Source organism: Ursus arctos, unplaced genomic scaffold (genome assembly GCF_023065955.2).
Source record: "Ursus arctos isolate Adak ecotype North America unplaced genomic scaffold, UrsArc2.0 scaffold_14, whole genome shotgun sequence".
NCBI lineage: Eukaryota > Metazoa > Chordata > Mammalia > Carnivora > Ursidae > Ursus > Ursus arctos.
Window position 1 is genome coordinate 26,998,741 of NW_026622808.1, and position 25,054 is coordinate 27,023,794.

The following is a 25,054-nucleotide window of genomic DNA, read 5'->3' on the forward strand; positions in this document are numbered from 1 at the left end:
TTTACGGCTGCCCTCGCGGGCTGCTTCCGCCCTCCACTTACGGCCGTCGCCGGGAAACCGCGGAAGTGAGGGCAGAAGGCGGGCGGGAAGAAGCCGCGCGAGGCCGGGCGCGCGGTAGGGGCTAGCGGTACGCACGCGCAGGGGCTTTCCCGCGCTTGCGCGGGGTGGCCCACTGTCGCGCTACGCCCCGGAACGGATGGAACGGCGCACACTACCGTTAGCCATGGCCGGGGCGTCCTCTCAGGCTCGCGTCGCCGCTGGAGGGCCTGGTAGGCCGCGTTCTCCGCTGGACCAGGGCTCTGGGGAGTTCCTCCCCGGGGGGCTGCGGTGAGAAGACTACGAGGTGAGGCGCGTCCGGGAGGCTCCCGGGCCGCGACACCGGGAAGTAGAACCGGGAGGCGACGGGCTTGGAGGGAATGGAACTGGGCTTATTAAGGTTCCCAAGATCTCCCGTTCAGTTTCTTTCGCTCGACCCAACGCTTTGGTAAGGAAGACTTTGGGGCGGGGGACCTCCCTACCCCCGCCGGCCTCACCCTGCGTCCTCTTGGGGCTCGCCTGGCTTCGGTGCAGTCATTCGAGCGGCATGGACTGAGTGCCCACGACCTGCGGGTGCCCGGTCTTCTAGACTGCGCGCCCAGAGAGCAAGGCACCTTCCTCAAAGATGCAGTCACATTGTTTCTCAAATGATGACGAAGTGAATGTGTGCTCACGCTTGGGAAAGAGAACGATGTACAAGTATCAGTAAACGTTACAGAGCGTAGACTGTGGATGTCCCCGTAATCCGACCTTCTTGAGATTGCCATTGTTAACACTTGGTTGGCTATACCTCCCTATCTTTTCTATGCAAATAAATGTCCATGTATTTTAGATACGTTTTTTTTTCTTCTTTTTTGGGCTACAGATTTATCCATTTGACGCTTATGGATTGCCACCTATATGCAAGATAATGCTTTAGGCCAGGAATCGACAAACTTATTCTGTAAAGGGCCAGATAGCAAATATTTAGGGCATGTGGGCCAACGGGCAAAATTGAGTATATCATGTAGGTACTTACATAGCCAAAGAGAAAAATACTCCTAATATTTTTTATTGTCGGCGTTCAAAATCTAGTTTTTAAGCGGCGCCTGGGTGGCTTAGTCCTTAAGCGTCTGCCTTCAGCTCAGGGTGTGATCCCAGGGTCCGCATGGGGCTCCCTGCTCCACAGGGAGCCTGCCTCTTCCTCTCCCACTCCCCCCGCTTGTGTTCCCTCTCTTGCCAGCTGTCTCTCTGTCAAATAAATAAATAAAATCTTTAAAAAATAATAATAATTAGTTTTTAAAATACAGGCCTACTAAGGAGAAGAATGGAATGCTTTTTTGCGGTTCTAAGTTGCTCTTTCCTGTCATTAATTGATTGCAAATGTTCACTAGTAAAAACTTGGTTCACAAAAAGCAGGCTGCATGTGGCTTGTGATGGAGTGGGCACAGGCTCTGCTTTCCTGATCTGTAGTCTAGGAGGGGCGGAAACCCATAAATCAGTAAACAAATACGTCATTACAACGGTGTTATTAAGGAAAACAACACAGTTTTTGATAAGGGAGGAGGGTGGGGTCTGCCTCTGGGAAGTGAGGGTTGTACTGAGATCCTAATCAGGAGTGAGCTACGTGAATACTCCAGGCAAAGGGAGCACGTGAGATTGGTCTGTGTAGTATAAAGCTCAGTAATTTGGATAGTGTGCGTATTTTTCCATGCCAGTGAAGATCTGTATCAGCGTTTTAATTTGTGATCTGCCTTGGGTGGAATTCAGAGATAGCACACTGTTGTACCTATATGTGTTTTCGTGAGTTAAAGATACACAGCATTTTTCAGATTCTTAACAGGATCTGTGAGCCAAAACAGGTTAATGAATCTGTATGGTCATTTTTTTAAAGATTTTATTTATTTAATTTATATATATATTTTTTATATTTATATTCATTTTTAAAGATTTTATTATGGGAATGAAGATTTTATTTAAAGATTTATTTTTAAAGATTTTATAAAGATTTTATTTTAAAGATTTTAAAGATTTTATTTATTTGAGAGAGAGTATGGGGGGGAGGGTCGGAGGGAGAAGCACACTCCCCACTGAGCAGGGAGCCCAATGTGGGGCTCAATCCTGGGGCTCCAGGATCACGACCCGAGCCAAAGGCAGAGGCTTAACCAACTGAGCCACCCAGGTGCCCCTGTATGGTCATTTTTAATGACTGCTTAGAACAGTGTGGTGTGGATGTACATTCAAGCCAGACTCTATGGAGTCTCTGGGGTTGGTTCAATTTTTAGGTCGCTATTAAAAGCGTCTTAGTGTAGGATGTGCACATTTAATACTGATAATGCTCAACTGTCCCTTCAAAAGATTGTAGACCTGTGACCACTGTTATATTCATTTCTTAATGTTAAAAACACCTGAGACTGAGCGTTCAAGCTCCATGTGGCCTCACCCAGACTCAGTTCAGTGGGCCAAATTAGAATCCACAGGTCCGAAGAAGGCAGAGTTGCCAAAAGTAGAGACTTCTGCACAGATGGTCTCCAAGAACCTGGAAACACAGCTCTTAAGGAACCAAGTAAAACGCACTCTTCCTGGATGAGATGAACTTGCTGATGGGACTCATCTAAGAGGCAAAATGGAAAGAAGTTTAAAGCCATATGCATACCCACTTTGATCTGCGAACAAGCTGTGAGGAATTTATCCCAAGTCAGAAGTAGGCGCTACCAGGTGCATGGCACAGTTATCGCATAAAATGGTGTATAAATAAATGTGCAGTAATAGGAGTTGGTTAAGTAGAGCATATCCCTGTAATAGGATACTACAATATGTACACAGACACACAAAATCAAGAAAGTATTTAATAAGAAGGGGAAATGTTTTTGGCACGTTTTTAAAAGCAGATTATAAAATAATATGCATATGCCTGTTGTGGAAAAAACGTGTATATATCCCCAGAGGCAACTGCTGTGTCCAGTCTTTTGTGTGTCTTTTTAGAAATAAAGTGTATATTCACAAGCACATTTATATATCAATATATTTTGGAAATTGTTTTCTCTGTACACAGATCTCATTCTTTTTGATATCTGTAGAATGTAGATGTCTTTTAGCTTTAACAATTTTTTTCAAATGTAACAAATATACAGAAGTTGTTACTAGAAAAAGTAGTGGGTGACTAAGGAACTCCAGGCCCATCCAGGCCTGTAGTCTCAATAAAGGCAAAGCTTGGTGTGACTGTCCCCTCGTTTCCTACAGTAACAGACCCCCCACTGTGGTCAACTAGCCGAAGGCACGAAGGCAGGGCAGAAGGAATGATGTGGGAACAGAGAAGATCTTGTTCCCATCTGGAGCAGGCAGCATTCCTCGGACCTCATCACGTCACCGAGCAAGCCTCTGGTCACAAAGGAGTTGCCCTGGGGAGACAAACGGGAGTATTCCCGTCCTTGGGAAGGACACTCCCAGGTATGAGTTGAGACTGGTGTCTGAACAATGGGGCCACGCACAGCACGAGCTCTTATTCTCTGCAGGAACAGGCCCTGACTTGTTGGAGCTGCGGCGCCAGTCTACAAAGCCACCAGGTCGCCCAGACAGGGTGGGTCCTTCAGGGTCTTGGCAGTGTGGCCAAGGCAACTGCAATGAAAGGATACACCTCACATGGCACCAGATCACCTTAAGAATATATGACAAAGGTGAGGCCAAACAAAACCGCTCACTTTATCTTGGCTGCTCTGCAGGGCAAAGGGCCCTGGCTTGGGGTCAGACACTCCTGGGTTCTGGCCTTCCTCCATTGGCCGAGTTGGACCTTGTTTCTACTTCCCGCTAAAATGGGGCTAATATCTTGGGTGCTAATGGTTAAATGAGATGTATAAAATACAAAATACGCAGAGAAGATATCCTGGGAATGAAAACATTCCACTCCCCTCAAGTAATTACTCTGGATTTTCCTTAGCATTTTTTACATACCTCCAATACAGCACCTATATACCACTTACCTAGTTACACATCCATAAATGAAGCCCGGAGTGCTCTGAGGCTTATGTATCTCAGTGTCCTGTACTTGACACGCATTAAGTGTCAGTAAATCATTGAACAGAAGGATTATGAGTCAAGAGGATGTGCACAGTTGTTTTAGCAGAAACTCTCACCCTTCAGCTGCTCCCGAAGGAAATTTGTTGGGACCTGGTTTCTGAGTAACGGGGTGGGGGGGGAGGGTAGGCTCTGGAGGCAGACTTCCTTAGTCTAAAGTCCCAGCCCCTGTGAGCCTTGTTTTCATCTGTAAAGCAAGGTTAATAAAGCTTAACATGAAGGGGTTATAAGGATGTGTGCGAGAACGCACCGGTGTGCTGGGCATGTGGTAGGTCCTCAGTATGCGCTCCAGAAGCACAGCCGCCGCACCTTCTTGGGTTTTCCGTGTTCCTCTGGTCAATAAAGGCATGTCATTAACCGCTGAGCTGTGATTCTAGTTTTCTTCTACCATCTCGTAAATTTACAAATCACATGTCCTAGTTTTTGGCTCAGGAAAAAAATAAAAGGTTGCAGTTTATTCCGATGTGAGAGTCAAGTTGGTTTCTTTCTGTCTCTCCTGTTTGTTGCTGGGCACACTGAAGACAGGGTCACTCAGAAAGACCCTCACTGACAAATTAAGACCCAATCGTGATTCCCTGGAGACCATCGTTTATTTTTGGTAAATGCCATCAATGAGTATACACGTGGTATCATTCCCACAGAAGTCTATAGCATTTAAATCTTGAAAATAAGTGACAGTTGAAAAAAATTCACAATTTTCAGTTCCTTGAATAATTTAATGTTCTGTCCCCTTAAGGCTGTGAGACCTTAAGGTATCCGGGCCTGGTTATGTCCTAGCAGTAATAAAGGGCCTGTTTTATGATGTATGCCAAATACACAGCAAAATTCGGAAATCCCAAGTACGTCTTCACTTTCATACTTGGCTTCCCTCCTTTGTAAAAGGGGTGTGATTTTCCCTATAACGAATGACTTAAAATAAGGTGCTTAAAAAGTCCACACCGAGTCTCTAATAGTGAACAAACACTATTCAAAAATGCCCTCTGAGCCTCAGTTTCCCCTTCTGTAAAATGAAGGAGTTGGGTTTGAGTTAGTGTCACAGGCAAGACCATACCATGGATGGGTAGACTAATTCGCTACCACAGACCCCAGCAGGGAGGAGGGTGACGGTTTGGAACAGAGCTGTGAATGTGAATGTGGGAGTGGGGTGGCGGGCCAGGGCCAAAGTGGCTGGAAAACTGGCCTTCAGGAGGTCAATGTCAGCTCTGAACCTTCAAGTCTCAAAAGTATGTCTTTGTCTTTTGATCTGATGATTTGGTCTAATACAATTGTCTCATTCATTCCAGTGTATGTACTTGCTGTAGATTTATGTACAGAATTAAATACCCCATTTATTAATTTATAAACCGTAATAAAACCAGTCATTTCCCCTCACCAGCAGATCTTGCATTGGAAAAGGGAAACAAATTAATATACAAATTTTAGCAACATCAGAAATTTCATTAAACCTGAAAAGACGTGTAAGTTCATTTTGGAGTTCAATTATCTGTACAAGGAATCAGTTACTATAATCACAAAGACTACTGTAATATCTTTGTGGTGCAAAATTATCCCCATTTGTTGCTATTTCCCAGTGAGAAAAGTTCAGCTACGGATCGTAGTGCCTCTGATGGAGGCACTCAGCAAGCTCTTTTCCCAAATCCCCTTCCGGATTTCTCCTTCCCGTTTTACACGGCAACTGTCTCAAAACTTGGGACCAAAGTAAGTATAAAGCAAATGAACGGTACAGGGACCTGAGGCTGGTGGTGTGTAAACTCAGGCCAGAAGGGGACCAGGTGACCTCTCCAGGAACAGCCCATTCAGAAGCTGACAAAGTAACCAAACCAGGAATCAAACATAAGATCCGGTGCTTCCTCTGGTGGGAAAATGCCTCAACCACCAGGAGGTAAAGGGTGACCCACTGTCCCATCTGCTGCTTGCTCCAAGCGCCCACTCAAGAGGTTGGGCACAGTGCTGAAGGAGGAAGACAGATATCACCGAAGACCCCACCAGCTGAGCCAGTGGTCCCCTCTGTGAGGGCAGGGTCCTCTTGTGACGCTGGGGAAATTGGAGATGCTTAGTGGAACCTTGGCACATGGGCTACCTGCTGGGGCCACATAATCTTCCTGATCCGATTTATCCAAACCCAAACCATAGTGTCGAGCTCGCCCCTCCTCCCCTTCACCAGGACATGATTCAGATCCTAATGCAAACACCACCAGATCAGGTCATGGAATCAAAGTGCTGTGGTCTTGTCTATTACACAAACTACTGAGATGATGTTCTTGATTCATTCAGATTTCAGCAGCAGGGGCCTTTAGGAGCTTGAAAACACTTCATCGCTTCCTACTAATGCTGAAATGTACCAACAAGACAGGCATCACCAGTCGGGAGCTTTTCTTGTTTTTAAACATTTAAGAACAAAAGGGTTTTCAATCCATAAGCCAGTCCTCCCTCATGAGTCCACCTTACAGGGGACCAAGGCATAAATACAACTACAAAATATTCCCTAGAAAAATGCAAGATCCTCATGAAATTAACATCGCCCCACCAAACATCCTACTAAGTCATCACAGAAGTGGTGAGGACTCCTCAGAAAAGACAAAACGAGTATTACAGAACTAGAGCTTGAAACACTGACATGATTTCCTAATGCTCCTTCGGACAGCCCGGTAATCACTTCCTCCTCGCTATCCCCAGAGAGGAGAGAGGCCCTGCTCTGGCAAGGGGAGCAAGGGCAAAGGAGAGTGCAGCTGCCCTCCTTCGGTCTGGACACACACCAACTCTGATGTGCAAGTCAAAGAATTAGGCTCCAAGAATTCAAGGCTAATTGCAGGAGCTTTTCTCTTTGGGACATTTGCCAGTAACTGCAAATGGCCATGGGGTTGACCGGAAACTGGGTCCATCTTTGTTGTTGGAGATGCTTTTAATAAACTCTGGCGCTCCTCTGCTCCATGCCTGCCTCAGCCCTGACCCATCTGAGCAGCAGAATGAAAGCGGCTAGTCTGTCACTCTCAAGCACCACCCTACAAGTCCCTTCCTTGGCGCCCAGGAACCCTCTTGCCTGCTCGGAGGTCTGCATCCACAGCGATCCCGCCTTTTCGGAGAGTTAGCTGGAAATACTATCTGGAAAGCAGAACAAGAACTCTCAAATACATGACTTGGGGAAGAAGTCCACAAAAAAAAGTAAAAAGCTGGCCAAGATCTCCATACCAACACAGCCCTCAGATGACAGACTCCAGGAAGAAAGGGCCTGGAACACAGGAGCTCGAGGGCAGTGGTTCTTACTGCAGGGCAGCGTCCTGCTGCCCCCAGGGGCCTGGGAAGCCCAGGGTCTGCTGATGGTTATGCACCGTCCCCTCAGCTGGGTTGTACATTCACTGGTTGTCAGAAGTTTCTCGTACTGCTAGGGAGTGGGGGAAGGAGTCACACAACGGTCCCGCCCTGCCCTCTAGACTCTACACGTCATAACGGTTCAAACTGTAGGAGTTTGGGTAGCTCTGCCGGCTGTACTGGAAGTGATCTGTTAAGATGTTGTTGCGGCCATACTGATAGTCCCCGTGCTGGGGGAAGAGGATGCCATTGTGGGGTTTTTCCAGGGGGCTCCGATGATGCTCCTTACTGCTCAGGTCCCCAGCGGTGACGGGGAGGAGGTGCTTCCGGGCTTGCTGATTGGCATCGTACTTGGTCTGCAAGGTCAAGAGAGCAATGAGATCGTGGGCTCCTTCTCCAGCGCCCGCACACAGCACAGAGGGGAGCAATTCGCATCCAAGCAGCCCTTCAAGGCCCACTGAAGCACTGACCGAGGCAGGCCTCAGGCATGGCCGGCCTCCCTGTTAGCCACATGTGTCTCTGCACTGGGCCCAACAGCGAAACCTCTGACAAAGCCTCTGTAGACCCAAGAGCCACGGCTGGAGTCTGGCACAGACCTAGAATCATCTACACGGGAAAAGGAAGGCTGCGCCGGGTAGGGCCATACCAACACCATAAACCAGTCCGTGACAAAGCTGGAGCTTTGGCCCCAGCCTCTCAGCTCCTGCTGAGGTCCCTTTCTTCTCCCCCCACCAACTCCTGGTACCTCCCTGGGCTTGGAGGGAACAGCCTCCCCCACCCCAGACTCACTTTGTTGTACAGAAAGACCCCCAGGATGGCTGTCATCATGCCCAGGACATTGGTGCTGGTGACTGGGTTTTGCAGCATGATCAGGGACACTGTGATGACCATGATTCTCTTGGTGGCATTGGCGACAGAGTAGCTCAGAGGACTGATGAGGTTGAGGATGCTGAAGGCGATAACATTCTGGGCGAAGTTACAGAAGCCGCTGACAGCCAGGAGCAGGAGCGTCCAGGGCCACTGGGACACATAGGCCTATAGAGACAGAGAAGCAAGAACAGCACTGGGGTCACATGCCAGCCCCAGCAGATGCAGGGCGAGGGGCACAGAGTGGCTGACTGGGGTCAGTGTCAGTGGGGAGCAGATCCAGCTGTGTGGTGTATAACAGGTGCTCGATAGCACAACCTGACCGTCACGACACTCTGCACACCTGGCACAATGATGATAATTCGCTTCATTCCTACTGAGGATGGGGAGGCTCCAAGAGGCGAAGGCAGGTGTACCCGAAGGGTGTAGAGCACGATGTGAACTCAAGCTTCCCTGGTTCCTGACAGTAAGGACTGGGAGCTCTGGGGTTAGCAGAGCAGGGTCTGCTTACTGGACACTGTCTCAGTCCAATCAAGCTGCTAGAACAAAATACCACAAACGGGGGGCAGGGAGTGGGGGGCGCTTATAAACAATAGATCAAGGAGACTCAGTGTCTGGTGTGAGCTCCCGGGTTCACAGGCAGGGTCTGCTTACTGTGTCCTCATGTGGCGGAAAGCGGTAGAGAGCTCACTGGGGTCTCCTTTTATAAGGACACCAATCCTGTTTGAGGGCTCCACCCTTAGGGCCTCCCAAAGGCCCCACCTAATACCATCATCCTGGGGGGTGAGTTTCAACATAGAAATTGGTGGTTGGGGGGGAGGAACACAAACATTCAGACTGTAGCAGACATAATGCGTGCTTACAGGATGGGGAGGCCCTGGGGAGGCAGCCCCTTTAGGAGTATGCAAAGAACCTAGTAATAAAAGAGCCCCAGGCTAGGAGCCAGAAGCCCTGGGTCTGCCCTGTCACTGGGAGACCCCTCCCCCGCCAAGTCACTTGACCTTTCAGGTCACACTTTCTTCCTCTATGCAACAGAAGAGACTGATCCCTGCTGAGCCCATACAATGCTGCTGCCCTGAGGATCACCAGGGATCCCGGCTGTGAAAGTATCTAAAAGGACCCCAACCCAAACCCGGGATGGCATCAAAACTTTGAATCATCTGACCCTCACCAGAATGAAGCACTCTGATTAAGGGGGCCCAGAAGTTAACCCACAACCAGCAGACATCCTGACCACAGAACCCCCCCCCCCCAGAGAGCCTGGGCTAATCCCAGAACAGGCAGCAGGCAACAGTCAGGTGGGTGCTGCCCTGGCCAGGTGGCCAGGGATGCCCAGCACTGAACATTTATGGACATCTATTCAGGGCCAGACACCAGAAGGCAGGCGGCACCACTCCCATGCCTCCCCACCTCCCACAGTCCCATCTCAGTACCAGTCCTGGGGAATCAAGAGGCTGCTTTAGGGCACGGATGCCAGGCCAGTGGAACGACCTCAGGAGACAGTACACCAGACATGGACAGCTCCAGTGTCTCACCTAGTCTGGAATGCTAGGAGAATCCCCATGTCCCTGTGCTCTGAGGACACAGCAGCCTCCAGACCCAGTGTGGCTCAGTCCAGGGAACAAAACCACAGCTGCTCAGTGGCACTTGCTCTCTGCATCCCAATTCTCAGGCTGCATTGGTATTGGCCACAGGAGGACACAGCTGGGTCCCTTCAGGAAGGTGGCATTTAGTGGCCCTGCCAGGATGGGAGCTGGAAGTCTTAGAATGGCTGCCTGATTCCGTCTCCACCACCCCGGGACGAAGGATCATGAGGTCCTCTCGAAGGAGAGCAAGTTACACTTAGGTGACCTCCTCAAGGTCACTCTGACTTTGCCCCTAGTTGGGATAATAGCCTCTGTAAGGCACGTAAGCCCATCAGCATGCTTTTGTTGTGAGTGGGCTTGTTCTCTTAGGGGTCTTTCCCTGAGGTGACCGATATGGACTTAGAAACTATTTTTACAAGCCAGTCAGCTTGCACAGATATCTTTCAGAAAAGGAACCCAGCCAATCCTGGTTTTTTAAAAAAAAAAATTGACTTGGAATAAAGTCAAGTGTTTCTTCCTCATGCTGCATAGTTCCATGTGTTTTAACACATGCACTGATTCACGCAGCCAACACCACAATCAGGATTCAGAACCGCTCCGTCACCCCAAAACACTCTCCCAAGCTTCCTTGTATGAATCCGCTCCCCCAATCCAGGGAACTACTGATGTGTTCTCCTTCACTCTAGGTTTGTCTTTTATTTTTAATTTAATGTGATTTTATTATATTTTATTTTAGTAGGCTCCACACCCAGTGTGGAGCCCAATGTGGAGCTTGAACTCACAACCCTGAGATCAAGACCTGAGCTGAGATCAAGAGTCAGGCGCTTAAGCAACTGAGCCACCCAGGTGCCTGTAGGTTTGTCTAAGAGATTGACCTACAAGTGAAATGAGTCAGAACGGAACCTTCTCAGATGGGCTTCTTTCACTCAGCAATGATGCCTCCGCCATCCATCCAAGTTGTGTAAGGAATAATAGCTGATGACTTCTTTTGATTGCCAAGTAATGTTCCATTGTATGAATGTACCAGAGTTGGGGTTTTATTGTTGTTGTTGTTGTTTTCCACTCACTTGTTGAAAGACACTTGGGTTGTGTCCAGTTTTTAGTGGTCATGAGATCATGAGTAGAGTTGCTATGAATATGTGTGTACAGGCTTTTGTGGGACCCTGAGTTTCATTTTTCTAAAATTAACACCCAGAAATGAGATTGCTAGGTCATATGGTAAGTGAGTTTAACTTCAGAAGAAACGCCTGATGTTTTCTGAAGTGGTTGTACCATTTTGTATTTACTCCAACAATATATAAGCATTCGAGCTGTGCCTTATCCTTGACAAACATGGTATTGTATATTTTTTTATTGTAGCCATTCTAATAGGTATGAAGTGGTACCTCATATGCTTTAGTTTCTCTCTAGTCACTAATGATGTTGAACATATTTTACTTGCCTATTTATATGCCATCTGGGGAATTTCAGTGGGAAAGGGTCTGCTCAAGTCTTTTGCCCATTTTTAAGCAAGTTGTTTTCTGACTATTGAGTTTTGACAGTTCTTTATATATTCAGAACACAAGTCTTCTATCATTTGTAAACATTTTCTCCCTGTTGGTAGCCTTTCTTTTCTTTCACTTAGTGTCTCCACAGACCAAAAGTTTTAAATTTTGGTGAAACTCCATTTACCAATTTCTTCTTTATGGACTTTGCTTTTGGTGTAATATCTAAGAACTAATTCCAAGTCATAAAGATCTTTCTCCTGTTTTTTCTTTTTTAAGACTTTATTTATTTGTCAGAGAGAGTGCATAAGCAGAGGGAGCAGCAGGCAGAGGGAGAAGCAGGCTCCCAGGAGCCTGACGTGGGACTCTATCCCAGGAACATCATAACCTGAACTGAAGGCAGATGCCCAACAGACTGAGTCACCCAGGTGTCCCTCTCCTGTTTTATTCTTCTTTTTTTCTAAAGGTTATCATTTTATAGCACTTCTTTTAATTTTTTAAGTAGGCTCCACACCCAGCGTGGAGCCCAGTGCAGAGCTTGAACTCACAACCCTGAGATCAAGACCTGAGCTGAGATCCAGAGTCAGATGCTCAACCTACTGAGCCACAGGCGCCCCTATCATTTTTGTTCTTACATTTAAGTCTAGAATGCACTATGAGTTAAGTTTTGTATAATGTGTGATGTCAAAGTCAAAGCTCAGATTTTTCATATCGATGTCTTAATTGTTCTAACACCATGTGTTAAAGAGACTTACCCTTTGATTGCCTTTGAACCTCTGTCAAAACCCAGATTTGTGTGTGTTTAGTTGCACACAATTCTGCTCCACTGATTTGTGTCCCTCCCTTCACCAGCATCTGTTCCTTTATACTAAGTCTTAAAATTGAATAATGTGATTTCTCCAAGTTTATTCTTTCTGAGACTTCCTTTGACTATTCCAGTTCTTTTGCCTGTCTATGTAAATTTTCCAATCAGCTTTTCTATGTTAAAAAAATGTAATATGTATCTATCTACACACACACACACACACACACAGGCATACCTTGGCCACATTGCAGATTTAGTTCCAGACCACCACAATAAAGGAAATATTGCAATAAAGCAAGTCAAGTGCATTTTTTTGTTTCTCAGTGCACATATGAGTTATGTTTACACTATACCATCATCTATTAAATGCACAATAGCATGTCTTAAAAGATGTGCATGCCTTAATTAAATGTACAGAACTTTATTAATCAGAAATGCTAACCATCATCTGAGCTTTCAGCGAGTCATAATCACTGATCACTGATCACTGTAACAACACAATAATAATTAAGAAGTTTGAAAGATTTGTGAGAATTACTAAAATGCAACACAGAGACACAAAATGAGCAAATGGTACTGGAAAAATGGCACCAATAGATTTCTTTGATGCAGGGTTGGCACAAACCCTCAATTTGTAAAAAACGTAGTATCTGTGAAGTGTGATAAAGCTAAGCACAATAAACAAAGTATGCCTGTATACAGTAATGTATCTCAATTTTCTTCATCATCTTTTCCAAGGAAAGAAATTAAATCCAAGCAATTATTTATAATTAAATCAATGCTAAAGAATAAGATTTTGTTGGTTAGAGAAAATTTTATTTTTTCCTTTCAAATCTATTTCCTTTATTTCTTTTTCTTGTCCTATTGCACTGGCCAGGATGTCAAGTATGATGTGGAACAGACATGTTGAGAGTGAACATCCTGAACTTATTCCTGAATTTAGCAGTAAAGCCTCCAGTCTTTCATCATTATGTTAGCTATAAACACCTTTGATCAGGTTGAGGGAGTTTCCTTCTATTTCTAGTTTGTTGATATTGTTTTTTTCATGAATGATGTTGGATTATGTCGAACGCCTTTTCTGCATCAGTTGATACGAATATGTGATTTTTCTTTGTTAGACTGTTACAGATTACACTGATTTTCAAATACTGAATTAGCCTTGCATTCTTGATTTAGGTCCCATTTTGTCATAGTGTATTATGTTTTTTATACATTGCTATTTTGTTAACGACTTTTGCCTCATTATCCATGAGGAACAATGGTTTTGTTATATGGCCCAAAGTGTCCCCTTGTCTTCTGTTTTCTAGAGAAGACTGTATAGAATTGGTATTTATTTTTCCTTCAGGGTTTGGTAGAATTTGCCAGTGAAATCATCCAGGCCTGATGATTTCTTTTTAGAAGGTTTTAAACTATGAATTCAATTCCCTCAATAGCTATGGGACTACTTAGGTTTATTTATTTCATCTTGGGTGGGTAAGTTTTGGTAGTCTGTGGATTATGAGGAATTGATCTATTACATCTATGTTGTTGAATTTAGGTATATAGAGTTGTCAGTAGTATTCTTATCATTTTAATATCTGTGAGGTCTATAGTGATATTCCCTCCCTCACTCCTGATATTTGTAATGTTGTTGTCGTCTCCTCCTTCTCCTTCTTTTTTCTGGGTCAGTTTTGCTTCAGTTGAAAATATTTTCTATTTCCCTTGAAGCTTCCTCTTTGGCCCATGGATTATTTAGAAATATGTTGCTTAATTTCCAAATGTTTGGAGATTTTCCTGTTACCTTTCTGTTACTGTGTTCTGAGAATATACTTAGTATGTTTTCAGAACTTTTGTTAAAGTTTGTTTTATGACACAGAACATGGTCTATCTTGGTGAATGTTCCATGAATACCTGAAAAGAATGACTATTATGCTATTGTTCGTAGGATGTTCTATAAATGTCAATGAGATAGATATCCAGTTGGTTGATGGTATTATTCTTTATTCTTGTTGACGTTTTATAATTCTAATGGTTCTGGAGATTCTATATTGCCGGATATAAAATTATGTGTTAATAGTTTCAGTACTCTAAAAATGTTATCTCACCTCTTTTTGGTGTTCAGAGTTTCTTTCTTTTTTTTAAAAAAAGATTTTATTCCAGAGAGAGAGAGCAAGCAAGCAGGGGGAGGGGCAGAGGGAGAGAGAGAAACCTGAAGCAGACTCCTCGCTGGGTGCAGAGCCCAATACAGGGCTCAGTCCCACGACCCTGAGATCAGGACCTGAGCTGAAACCATGAGTTGACTGCCCAACTGAATGCACCACCCAGGCGCCCCTAATCCACAGTCATTTGAAACTGCTGTTCTCCTATAAGTAATGCATCATTTTTCTCTGGCTGCCTCCAGATTTTTTTGCTTGTGTTTTAGTCTTTTTTCTCTCTGTGGGTCAAACTGGGTAATTTCTCTTGATCTGTCTTCAAGTTATTGATTTTCCTCTGTCATTTCCACTCTACTATTAAGTCCATTCAGTGACTTTTTTGTTACTATTTCTAAATTTCCAAAATTTCCATTTATTTCTCCTATTTTTCATCCTTCCCATTTGTTTCAAGAATATTCACACTTTCCTCTTTTTAATTTTTAAAAAGATTTTATTTATTTGAGAGAGAGAGAGAGAGAGAGAGAGTCAGAGAGATCATAAGCAGGGGGGAAGGGTAGAGGGAGAAGCAGACTCTGCAATGAGCAGGGAGCCCAAAGTGGGACTCGATCCCAGGACCCTGGGATCATGACGTGAGCAGAAGGCAGATGCTTAACTGACTGAGTCACCCAGGCACCCTCACCCTTACCTCTTGGGACATGATTATAATCGTTGCTTTCAAGTCTTTGTTCAAGGGGCACCTGGGTAGCTGTCGGTTAAGCGTCTGCCTTCAGCTCAGTTCTTGATCTCAGGGTCCTTCCCTGCTGAGCAGGGAGCCTGCTTCTCCCTCTCCCTCTGCCCCTCCCCACTGCTCATGTGCTCTCTCTCTCTCAAATGAATAAATAAAATCTTTAAAAAAAAATAGAGTCTTTGTTTAGTAATTCCAATATCTGTGTCATTTAAGTGTTGGTATCTGTTATCTCCTACAAGACTTAAAATATTCATGGTTCTTCATATGCCAAGTAATTTTGGATTATACCCTGGATATTTAGAATATTATAAGACTATAGGTCTTATTTAAATCCTATACGGAATGTTGATATTTTGTTTAGCACACTCAGTTGGGTTTAGACTACAAGCTTGACCAGCCTCCCCTCTCCATGATTACCTTGGTACTTGCCATTTCCTAGAGTTCCCCTTTTCAGTCCTCTAATCAGACAACTGGGGCTTAATTACCCCACTCTGCTGTGTCCTTCCTACAACTGCACCTCCACTTGGGACCAAGCAGTGGGCAGATAAAAAGACAAAAATACTCAGTGGGGGCTGATCCCACTCTCTGACTGCAGAGGAAGGCTACCCTCACTCAGCGTCTCAGGTGCTGTGGGACCCTGCTGCCGCCACCACCACGGGATTGCCAGGGGCCTGGGACACAAGAGAACCAAGAAACAAAAATTATAAAAATCCCTAACAGGGGATTTCCCCTGCTCTAAGTGTCAGGAATCCCCTTTCCCATTTCCCTGATCCAGAAGGAGAGGGCCTCTGGCTCTGTCTCACCCTGTGCCCACTTCTGCATTTCGGGCTGCATCAAGTCCAAGCTGGACATACTGGAGACAAAAGAGAGGCAAACTGACTGCTGACTCAGCACTACTCTGAAATCTGTCTGCTGCCCTTTACCTTCCAGTTCTCAAACAGCTGCTTCACTCATCCTGTCCAAGCTTTAAAACCAGGCCACCTGCTCCAGAGTCTAGCGAACCCTGCCTCGTTTCAGCCCGGCTGTCAGCAGGGGGCTGCCTGTGTACAGGAACTACCCACTGGAGCCTTTGATTCTTGGTAACGTGGCACACCACCCTCCAGGACATGCACTCCTATATGATCCTTGCCCCCACCACTAGAAAGCCCAGGACTGGGACAGAGCTAAATCACTGGCATCTGTGTGGGAGACCTGGGGCACAGAGGAGGAGCCCAGATAGGTGGGCACCCTGCCTTCAGACTGCAGCACCATCAAATACTGCACGCTCCTAGGGCTACCATGCCAGTGTCTAAGGGCCCCATGAAGGTAAGAAGTATCTACGGCCTCAAGAAAGGACACAGGTTACTAAAGGTATTCCAAAAAGGTAATCACTAAAAGAAAACTAAAAAATGTCCTGAATACAAATAAAAAAACAAGTAAAGTGCCCAGAGCACAACCTGTCAGTACATACTGTGTGCATGTACTCATACAGACACCAAGGAGCTGTAACATAGGATGGAATGACAGAATGGACACCAAAGCTATCAGCAATATTCTGCAGCCGATAAAAAGAAGGAGAAAGACCTAAATGTAAATATGTTAATAGGGAGTGATCCCCAGAACATGTCTGAGTGAAAATAGCAAGGTGCTCTTTTCTATCTAAAAAGTGGCTTTTTGTGTAAGGAGAAGAAAGGTAGGAATATATACAGATTTGTTTATACGTGCCAAAAGAAACACTGAAAGGGGAAACCAAGACCATAAAAATGACTACCTAGGGGGGAGGGACAAGAAAGTGGGGAGGTGACAGGGACTGAAACCAGACTTTGAATAAACTTTCTCATACCATCTGGCTTTAGAAATATAAAGGTCTGACAAATTCGGTGTGGAAAAGAAAAGAAATGCCTAAAAAAGGGAAACAAATGGAATGAAAAGAACCCAGCTAGGCAAGTAGGTGATATAGGCACACTGAAAACAATTATTTCCATTGCCCTTAGAACACAGCATACCAGAGGTGCCTGGGTGGCACAGTCAGTTAAGCATCCGACTCTGGATTTCGATTCAGGTAATGATCTCAGGGTTCTGGGATCGAGCCTGGTGTCAGGCTCCGCTGCACTCAGCGTGGAGTCTGCCTGGGATTCTCCCTCTCCCTCTGGCCCGCCCCCTGCTAGTGCTCTCTTCCTCCAAAATTAAAAAAAAATAAAATAAAAGAGAAAGAAAAAAAAGAACACAGTATTACAATTGTACATCTTTAATGGAACATGTCCTACGGACAACTAGAGCAACAAAGAAACCTCAAACTTCTTTCAGTATCCCACCTGCAGTTGTCCTGTGGGGATTCGCACTCTGCAGCGATTATGTGTGTGTTCAGTAGACTCTCATACGTGAATAGTTGGGGTAGGATAAACAAAGAACAAATGTGGCAAGGAACCAAGTGTACCAGAAAAGACATAAATTTAAAAATCACAGCAATTGTAAGTCCTGTAATGTTAAACTGGCACTGGAATGAATTGGTATGAACTCTCCCCTCTGCCCCAATAGGACTTTCCTAGCTTGTCACCGCAGAGACTCAGAAGCAAGGCCAACCCCACAGCGGTGAGCACACACGGTGCTCAGGCTGTGTCTCTGGACAGCACTCTCTATTACGGCCAACCCGGGTTCCCGAAGGAGTGGACGACTGCAGGTCTGGGACAGGCGAGGCGCAAGATGAGAACATCCTGCTAGACCAAAAGCTACCAAAGGCTGACCTGTGCTGTAGAAAGGACAGGGAGCCAATGGGAAGGACTACATTGACCTGGACAGGATAATCTGAATATGAAAAGAGTAAGATACGCAACAGACACAGGAGTCCACAAGGATATTGAAAAAAAAAAAAAATAGGACCTTCCTTCACTGTCCCCCCCACAAACCCCCCCCCACCCAGTGATTAACATTTGCAATAGGCTAGAACTCTTCTCTGAAAATTGGTAATTAAAAAAAAAAAGAGCAGCAGTGAACTTTCGTGTACTTTAAGGTAACAAACAAGTCCTGGTCAAAGATGGAAAGTTCTTTGCAGAAAACTTACAGATCATCAATATGGAAAGGAAGTTAGAACAGAGCCAGGCTTCTTAACTAGAGCCTGGAGATAATGTGCACTATGCCTACAGGTAGTGCTGAGGATTACAGACCAAACTCAAGAACTCCATCAGGCCTCATTAAGTCCTAATACACATTTACTCCACTCTCTGTAACTCAGACTTGGGAAAACCACGCCCACCTTCTCCTTATCATTGTCACCTCCGTGTGAGTTTCTACTGCATTGTCTGGAGGCTGGCCCTGCAGGTGGTGGGAAGATTCTCTTTCCTGTGCTTGGAGAGCTATGGATACCACCACAGTAAATGGGAATACAGACAGAGATGACACCGAGAAAGGAATCCAGCAATGCAAGCGCAGTTTTAACAAGTCAAAGTGACACCTGAACCAGACTGTCAGGACAGAAGAGTTGGCCATGCTGGCATTTTTTTCTTCCTGATGCCACTGGCACAAATGCAGCAGCTGTTGACACCTGAGATTTAGCCTGCTGGAGGAGGAAATGCAAAGGAAGCCGACTTCCTCGACTGCATGAGAAATGAGTCATAACAAAGCTGAGTGCTAAGACGGCTGGCTGCCAGGGCCCCAGATGTCCCAGAGTCAACACAGGTGTAATTCCCCAGCAAAGCAACTAATCTGGAACTAATCAAGAAAAGGGTGTGTTCACCACACTGGCCAACTCACCAGGTCGCTGCTGACCAGGAAAGCTGAAAGGTCCACTAGGACCCACGTGGGGATCATAAAGAAGACAGCGTGGCAGCCCAAGATGTTCAGGAGTCGGAGATGGTGGATCCGTGAATCTCTCAATACCTAAAGAGAAGAAAATCTTTGTAAAGGCCAATTGAAACTCTAAGTGGCAAGAAGGGCTCCAATTACCCAGGTCCTAAATACAATGACTGTACATTAGCCCCGACATCCAACCTTGACCACCAAACCTACAAGCGCACCTGCAATGAGACAAAGATGTCCCAAACAAATATGAAGGACTGAGAAATGAAAAAAAACCAGCAACACTCAGTACTGGTGAAGTTGCAGTGAAACAGGCACTCTTAAATCCCACTGGCTTATGTCTAAACTCGCATATAGCTGTTTCAGAATACAACGAGGCAAAGTGTTATCAGGAGCCATAAGTATCTCATACACTCCGACCCAAGAACAGTAAACCTATGTAAGGAAATAACTTGACAGACAAGAAAACGTTATGCACAGAGATGTTCGTTACTGCATTACTTGGTTGTTGTTGGTTTTTTTAAAAATATTATTTATTTGAGAGAGAGGAGAGAGAGAGAAAAGGAGCAAGAGGAGGGGCAGAGGGAGAGAGAGAAGCAGACTCTCCACTGAGCTGGGAGCCTGATGTGGGGCTTGATCCCAGGACTCCAGGATCACTACCTGAGCCGAAGGCACACTCTTAACCAACTGAGCCACCCAGGCGCCCCCCCCATTACTGCATTACGTATGATGAAGAGTTGGAAACAGCCTATACTGCAGTAGGGGAACTGACCGCATTAACTGTCGTGTCAGAAAAGAGTGTATTACAGGATTTAGAGCAATATTTTTTAATGATATGGGAGAATGTTATAAATAGTAAATGAACAAAGCAAAATTTTGAAATGTATCTATAATATTACAACTCTAAAAACTGTGCAGAAAAGACCCCTAGCATTAACAGTAGTTCTCTTTAGGGGACAGTACTGTGACTTTACTCAGCACGGAAACCCCCAGGCAAGGGGCAGGTCTCTACTGATTACTCATCTCCCGCACCCACTATGGTGCCTGGCACATAGTAGGTGCTCAGTAAGTTTTCTGATTTGGTGGGGGGCACTTTCTCTATATTTTCACATAGAGCATATGCTAATTTTATAAGAGGAAACGAACTCTTAAAAAAAAATGAAACAACAAACACAAAACTGGTAGAAGGGCACCAGGATTTTTTTCTTGTTCCAACACCACAGAAATCCCTATTGACCACTCTTTCACCCATGCCACCCCCAATCATCAGACATAACCCAGATGGTGCCCAAATACCTTTTTGGAGAAAATATTCTGAAGCGAGAAGCACAGTGTGGCAGCGAGGGCACTGATGAGCCCCCACATGTCGAAGGACAACTCAGTGACAGTGGCCAGCAGGACGCCGCTGATGATAGGGATGAGTGACAGGTACACCTGTGGGAGGAGGGCAGGAGGGGCTGACGGCCGGAGTTGAGCTAGGCTGCCTGACACAGATGCCTGGAGGAAAGCCTCAGCTGCTCTCCCCTCCCTCAGCAATGGGACCCCACCTACCCCCTGGTCAACACTGTTACTGTGATAGTGATGCTGGAGGGGTGCGGGGGGAAGATGGGGCAGAGTCCCTGGGGGCAGGGCTGTGTCACTGTGTGCAGCCCCACTCCCTGCACCGTCACTTACACTAAGAACCCCTGCTCAGGCCACAAACTGGGGCTGGCCCTAACAGCTCTATCCAGCTGCCGCCATCAACACACCAGGGTCTAAAACCCTGATCTTCCGAGAGGCTGGCCAGGTACTTTTTAGTTTCGTCTCTTCCAAAATGCCATTACCCTCGGCTGGGACACTCCCTCTATGCCTTTTCTGGCTAGAGACCTCCTTCCCCCTCAGGTCTCAGCTCACAGACCAGGAGAACATTCACCTCCCCCGCAAGACCCCGTCAGGTTCCTCTGCTGCGCGTTCTGCAGCAGTGCTCTCCACCTACTAAAAGGGCCCGTCTGCATCCCTGTGCTTTTAGAGCAGGTCCTTGTTCACCGCTCTGTCCTGGTGTCCAGCACATAGCAGGCACCCAACAAGTGCCGGCTGAATGAAGAATGAGCACCGTGACAGGAGGCTTTCTAGAAGGTCCAAGCTTTCCAAGGCCAAGTGTATGCAATGGTTCCTGAGCTCAGGGGGCTAAATAGCTCCAAACTTGCAGAGAAATAGGATCCATTTCTGACATCCAGCTTTTCTGACTCCCAGCTCACCCTCCTCCTACAAAGGACACTTTAAAGCAGAAATTTTAGGAGGGGTTGGTGAGGCCGCTTCATCCATCCCTGGAGAACAGAGCAAGGGCTCTGGACTGGGTAGGGGGCTCAATTCTAGCTCCCCTACTATTGGCTGTGGGCCTTGGGCACTTGACTCACCCTTTTCTGTCCCATCTCTTCAGCTGAGATCAAGAATGACAATTATACCTGCCTTATCTGTCTCACAGGGTGGGCCCATACATATTCTGTCTTTATCATTTGTCCTTGCCTGGCCCATTCCTCAGTCCCTCCTCACTGTGTAAGATCCCGGCTCCTTGCCCAAGCTGGGTACAATGTCCCATACAACAGGGAAACCTGATAAACACGATGTGATATCGAGTGATTAAGCTGCACACCTTCCGGGCAACTCCGACCTGGAGACAAGTCACACCTGACATCACCCAGGGGGTGGGCTACAGAGCACACCCAGGTCTCGCAAAGAAAAAGGCTGAAACAAAAAATCAGCCAGAGGTGGCCCAATTTCCATAAGCTGATCCAGGGCACCGCCACTCTGGGTTACATAAAATACGGGATGCCAGAAACCAACCACGTAGAAAAGAAGCGCTCTGTCCAGCATGAAATGGATTCCAGCTGGGACAACAGGAGTCCACTTCCACTTAAGGACACGGAGCAAGGCTGTCTCTGGCTGAAGCCACAGCTTCTCTCGCCCCAAGCCAGGAAATACCCTGGCTTGGCATCTTGAACAGACTCTGGATTGTGCCCAAAGCATCTTCCTCATGCAGTCCTAGGCTCTGCATGTTGCTTTCACTTCCATTCCCAGACACTCACAATTCCTAGTGGTTTTTATTTCGAAGACTTTGCTGGATTTTGCCAAAATCAGGCTGTTTGGACTGGCAATCTCACTTCCGACCCCAGAAGTCCCCAACCTGACCACAGTCACTTGCAAAGAAGTGAAACTTTGTCAGAGTTCCAGCCAGGCATCAGATGTTCTATCCCTGGTCCCCCTGGAGGGGCACGTGGTGCCTGGCCATGATGGGCCCAAGTCATTGCCTACCAGCAACCAAACGTAGGGAATCAAAACACGAAGGAGAGTTGGGCCTGAGAGGGACAGGAGCGTCCCCGAGACCACAGAGCACAAGCAACTCAGGGACACACACCACTGCCTCCAAAGCGATCACAGAACATTAGCAGTAAAAGGCCACCAGAAGCCTCTAAGCTGACTTCCTGATTTGAGAGGAAGCCAGGAGACTGGACCACGTCACCAGCTGGGTACCAGCCAGGAAGCCCTTGGGGCCCCCACCTGCCCAGAACCCTCCTGGGTTACCTTGGTGCTCTGCTTCTCCTTCATGATGATCCGGGACAGGAGAACCACCCAGATAGGCATGGTGGCTTTGACTGCAAAGAGAGGCAAGGGGCTCTCAGGGAGCCGCCCCAGTCCCAGAACCCCACCCTGGGACCCTGTCCCAACTCCACTAGTGCGATGGGAGAGCTTAGCAGTCCTTCCATCCTCCTCAGACCTTCTTCTGTGGGGCTTCCCCCAACCCAACAGTTTTGATTCCCGTGCTCAGCTCCCAGCTCTCTTCTCAGCCACTTCCCTCCCCAAAACCCTTGTGAGAGTCCCTCCCCTGCTAAAAGCCTCGTTGGCCCCCAGCGCCCTCCTGACAGAAGTTGACTTCTCAGGCCGTCGGGCCGCAACCCAGCCAGCGGACTCCTATCCAAGCGCCGAAACCCCGGGTGGTGCGTCCCGGCCGCCGCCCCCCAGGCCGACCGCGGCACCCACCGGTGTGCGCGTAGGACACTGGCACCTTCCAGATGCTGACGTGCGCTGACACGGATGCGAAGTACTTGCCGAAGGCGAGTGGCAGCACGTAGCGCGGGTAGAAGCGCGGCGGCAGCAGCGGGCCGGGGGACGGATGCGGGCCGGGCCCAGGGCCCGAGACGGGCGGCGCGGGGGGCACGCGCCAGGCGCGCAGCAGCGGCGGGAGCCCCGCGCACAGCGCTAGGATGTGGCACAGCGACACGGTCACGGGGAACGGGAAGGCGCTCAGGATCACCTTGTTGACCACGTTACCACCCGCACTCAGCGCGTACCACAGCAGGCACAGCGCCGCCACGCGCGCGCCCTCGCGCGCCCCGCCGCTGCCGCCCGCCGCTGCCGGGCCCCCCGCGCTCGCGCCCACCGCCGCCGCCGCCGCCATCCTGCCCCAGCGGCCACCTCTTCCCGCCCGTCCGACGGCCAGACGCCGGGCGGGGGCGGGGTCGGGTAGGGGCGGGCGCGCCGGCCAACGCCGCTCTCCATTGGTGGCCGCTGCCTCGCGTCACCGCCTCGCGCCGGCCGACGCGCCTGCCACCACGTAGCGGGCGCAGGCCCCGCCCCTCTGGTGGGCTTCCGGCCGGGGCGGTGCCTATCGCGGAAGCGGAAGGTGGGGACGCGGACCCCAGCTTAGCGGGGTTTCCCCAGCGGCGGGTCGGGCCGGGGGACCCCGGAGCCGCGGCTGGAGCTGAATGGGCAGGAGTGCAAAGGCCCTGTCTCGTCGACGTCTGTGAGCGGGCCATCGAGCTAGGGGGTCAAACCTCGATTCCCATGTTACATCGGCACCCTCCAACCAGATTCCTGATGGGCGGGCGACGGCGGACACCAAAGATAAAAGACCAGACCTTTCCGGAAAAGAAACCAAGAGAAAAGCTTTCCATAGGCTAAGTTTTTTCTGCAAAAACACGGGAGCGACTTCCATGGCCGGACTCCAAAAGAAGGGTTAGCCCGGAGCGCCCGGTCTCTGGGAGCTCGTTCTGGGAACCACTGCGACGTGTGCTGTGCGGTAGGTATGACCGTCCCCATTTCACAGACGGACGGACCGAAGCCCAGAGAAAGGAGGCGACTTGGCTGAGGTCCCCTGGCCAATTCGGGAGCCGTGGCCATGGTAGCCTACTCCCGCACCTGTCTCCAGGGCTCTTGCAGGTGGGAGAGGTGCCGGGCCCTGACTGCATGCCCTAGGCCCCAGCGGAGGAAAACATGGTGTTTTCAGCAAAATGGTTTTATACTAAAGGACTTTGATTTGTTCCAAAAGTCATGTACTGACAACTTTTTGGGGAAAGGGGGATTTAAGATGCCCTTTTACGATGTCTTTACTTGGCAAATTAGAAAGTGGCAACCAACTGATTTCCAAAAGGTGGGAGAGAAAGCTTAGCTTAACTTTGTATTCTCAAAAACGGGCAATAATCTTTATCCTGGGGCTTACTGGATACTCAGACACAGAAGTGGTCCTTCAGGTGGGGGCAGGGAGCAGGGACCTGTTGTCCTAAAGCCCAGACCTGAGAAAAGGAGATGCTCGTAAGATGCCAACCTGTACCCAAGTATCTTCCAGCTGTGCTTACGACCGTTTGCCACAAAGTCATTCACTTCCTGGGGACACCCACACAGCAGCACGGTGGACTTAGGAAAGTAATTAGTTACTCCATAGCACAAAGGATTCTACTGACATGCTTCCCCCTTTTCCCCCCTCCCTTTTTTTTGGGTTAAACTCTGATCGTTTAACTTATCCTCACAGCTCTGGGGTAAGCACTTTCATCTCCCAGATAGAGACCTGTGTATAGGAGTGACGTGATTATCTTAGAGCCATACAGCTCATAGATGGCAGGTCCAGAGTTCAACCTCAGCCTGTCCTCAGAGCCACTTCAGCCACTGCCGTTATCTTAGGGTGGGTGTGCCTTGCACCAAGGCCATGTCAGAAATCCCTGCTGCTTCTGAAATCGTGGTTCTGGGTTGACTGTTCTGGACCCCCTGGTTTGCCCTATGGGACTGTCCCTCTTTTTTTTTTTTTTTTTTTTTTTTTAAGATTTATGTGTCAGAGAGCTTGTGCGCACAAGCGCACAAACAGAGGGAGTGGCAGGCAGATGAAGAAGCAGATGTGGGGCTTGATCCCAGGACCTTGGATGAGGACCTGAGCCTAAGGCACACACTTAACTGACTGGGCCACTCAGGTGTCCTGGGACTGTCCCTCATAAGGGGCAGCTACTTCCTCATCTGTGAAATGAAGTAGGTAC

At 47.7% G+C, this 25,054-nt stretch overlaps 1 protein-coding gene and 1 long non-coding RNA gene across 2 annotated transcripts; one reads left to right on the forward strand and one right to left on the reverse strand.

The window, feature by feature from the left end:
- Positions 1 to 92: 92 nt before the first annotated feature.
- LOC130543601 (uncharacterized) lies at positions 93 to 4,451 on the forward strand. Its single transcript, XR_008959073.1, has 2 exons — positions 93 to 343; positions 3,259 to 4,451. It is a non-coding gene; the product is annotated as an uncharacterized LOC130543601 (long non-coding RNA).
- A 209-nt stretch (positions 4,452 to 4,660) lies between these two features.
- On the reverse strand, positions 4,661 to 23,225 carry SLC35E1 (solute carrier family 35 member E1). Its single transcript, XM_026500442.4, has 6 exons — positions 22,791 to 23,225; positions 22,335 to 22,405; positions 20,070 to 20,207; positions 18,729 to 18,854; positions 8,188 to 8,433; positions 4,661 to 7,754 (listed from the first exon to the last, which is right to left on the reverse strand). The coding sequence occupies exons 1-6, from the start codon at positions 23,206 to 23,208 to the stop codon at positions 7,524 to 7,526; spliced, it is 1,230 nt and encodes a 409-aa protein (XP_026356227.1). The 5' UTR covers positions 23,209 to 23,225; the 3' UTR covers positions 4,661 to 7,523.
- Positions 23,226 to 25,054: the final 1,829 nt, after the last annotated feature.

What these genes read in the sequence shown, in the direction of transcription:
- SLC35E1 (XM_026500442.4), bottom strand. Translation starts at nt 23,208, where the DNA reads ATGGCGGCGGCGGCGGCGGTGGGCGCGAGCGCGGGGGGCCCGGCAGCG. An exon ending in AGAATATTTTCTCCAAAAAG is followed by an intron (nt 18,855 to 20,069) that starts GTATTTGGGCAC and finishes TCTTCTCTTTAG; the next exon opens with GTATTGAGAGATTCACGGAT. An exon ending in GGGTCTTTCTGTACAACAAA is followed by an intron (nt 7,755 to 8,187) that starts GTGAGTCTGGGG and finishes TTGACCTTGCAG; the next exon opens with ACCAAGTACGATGCCAATCA.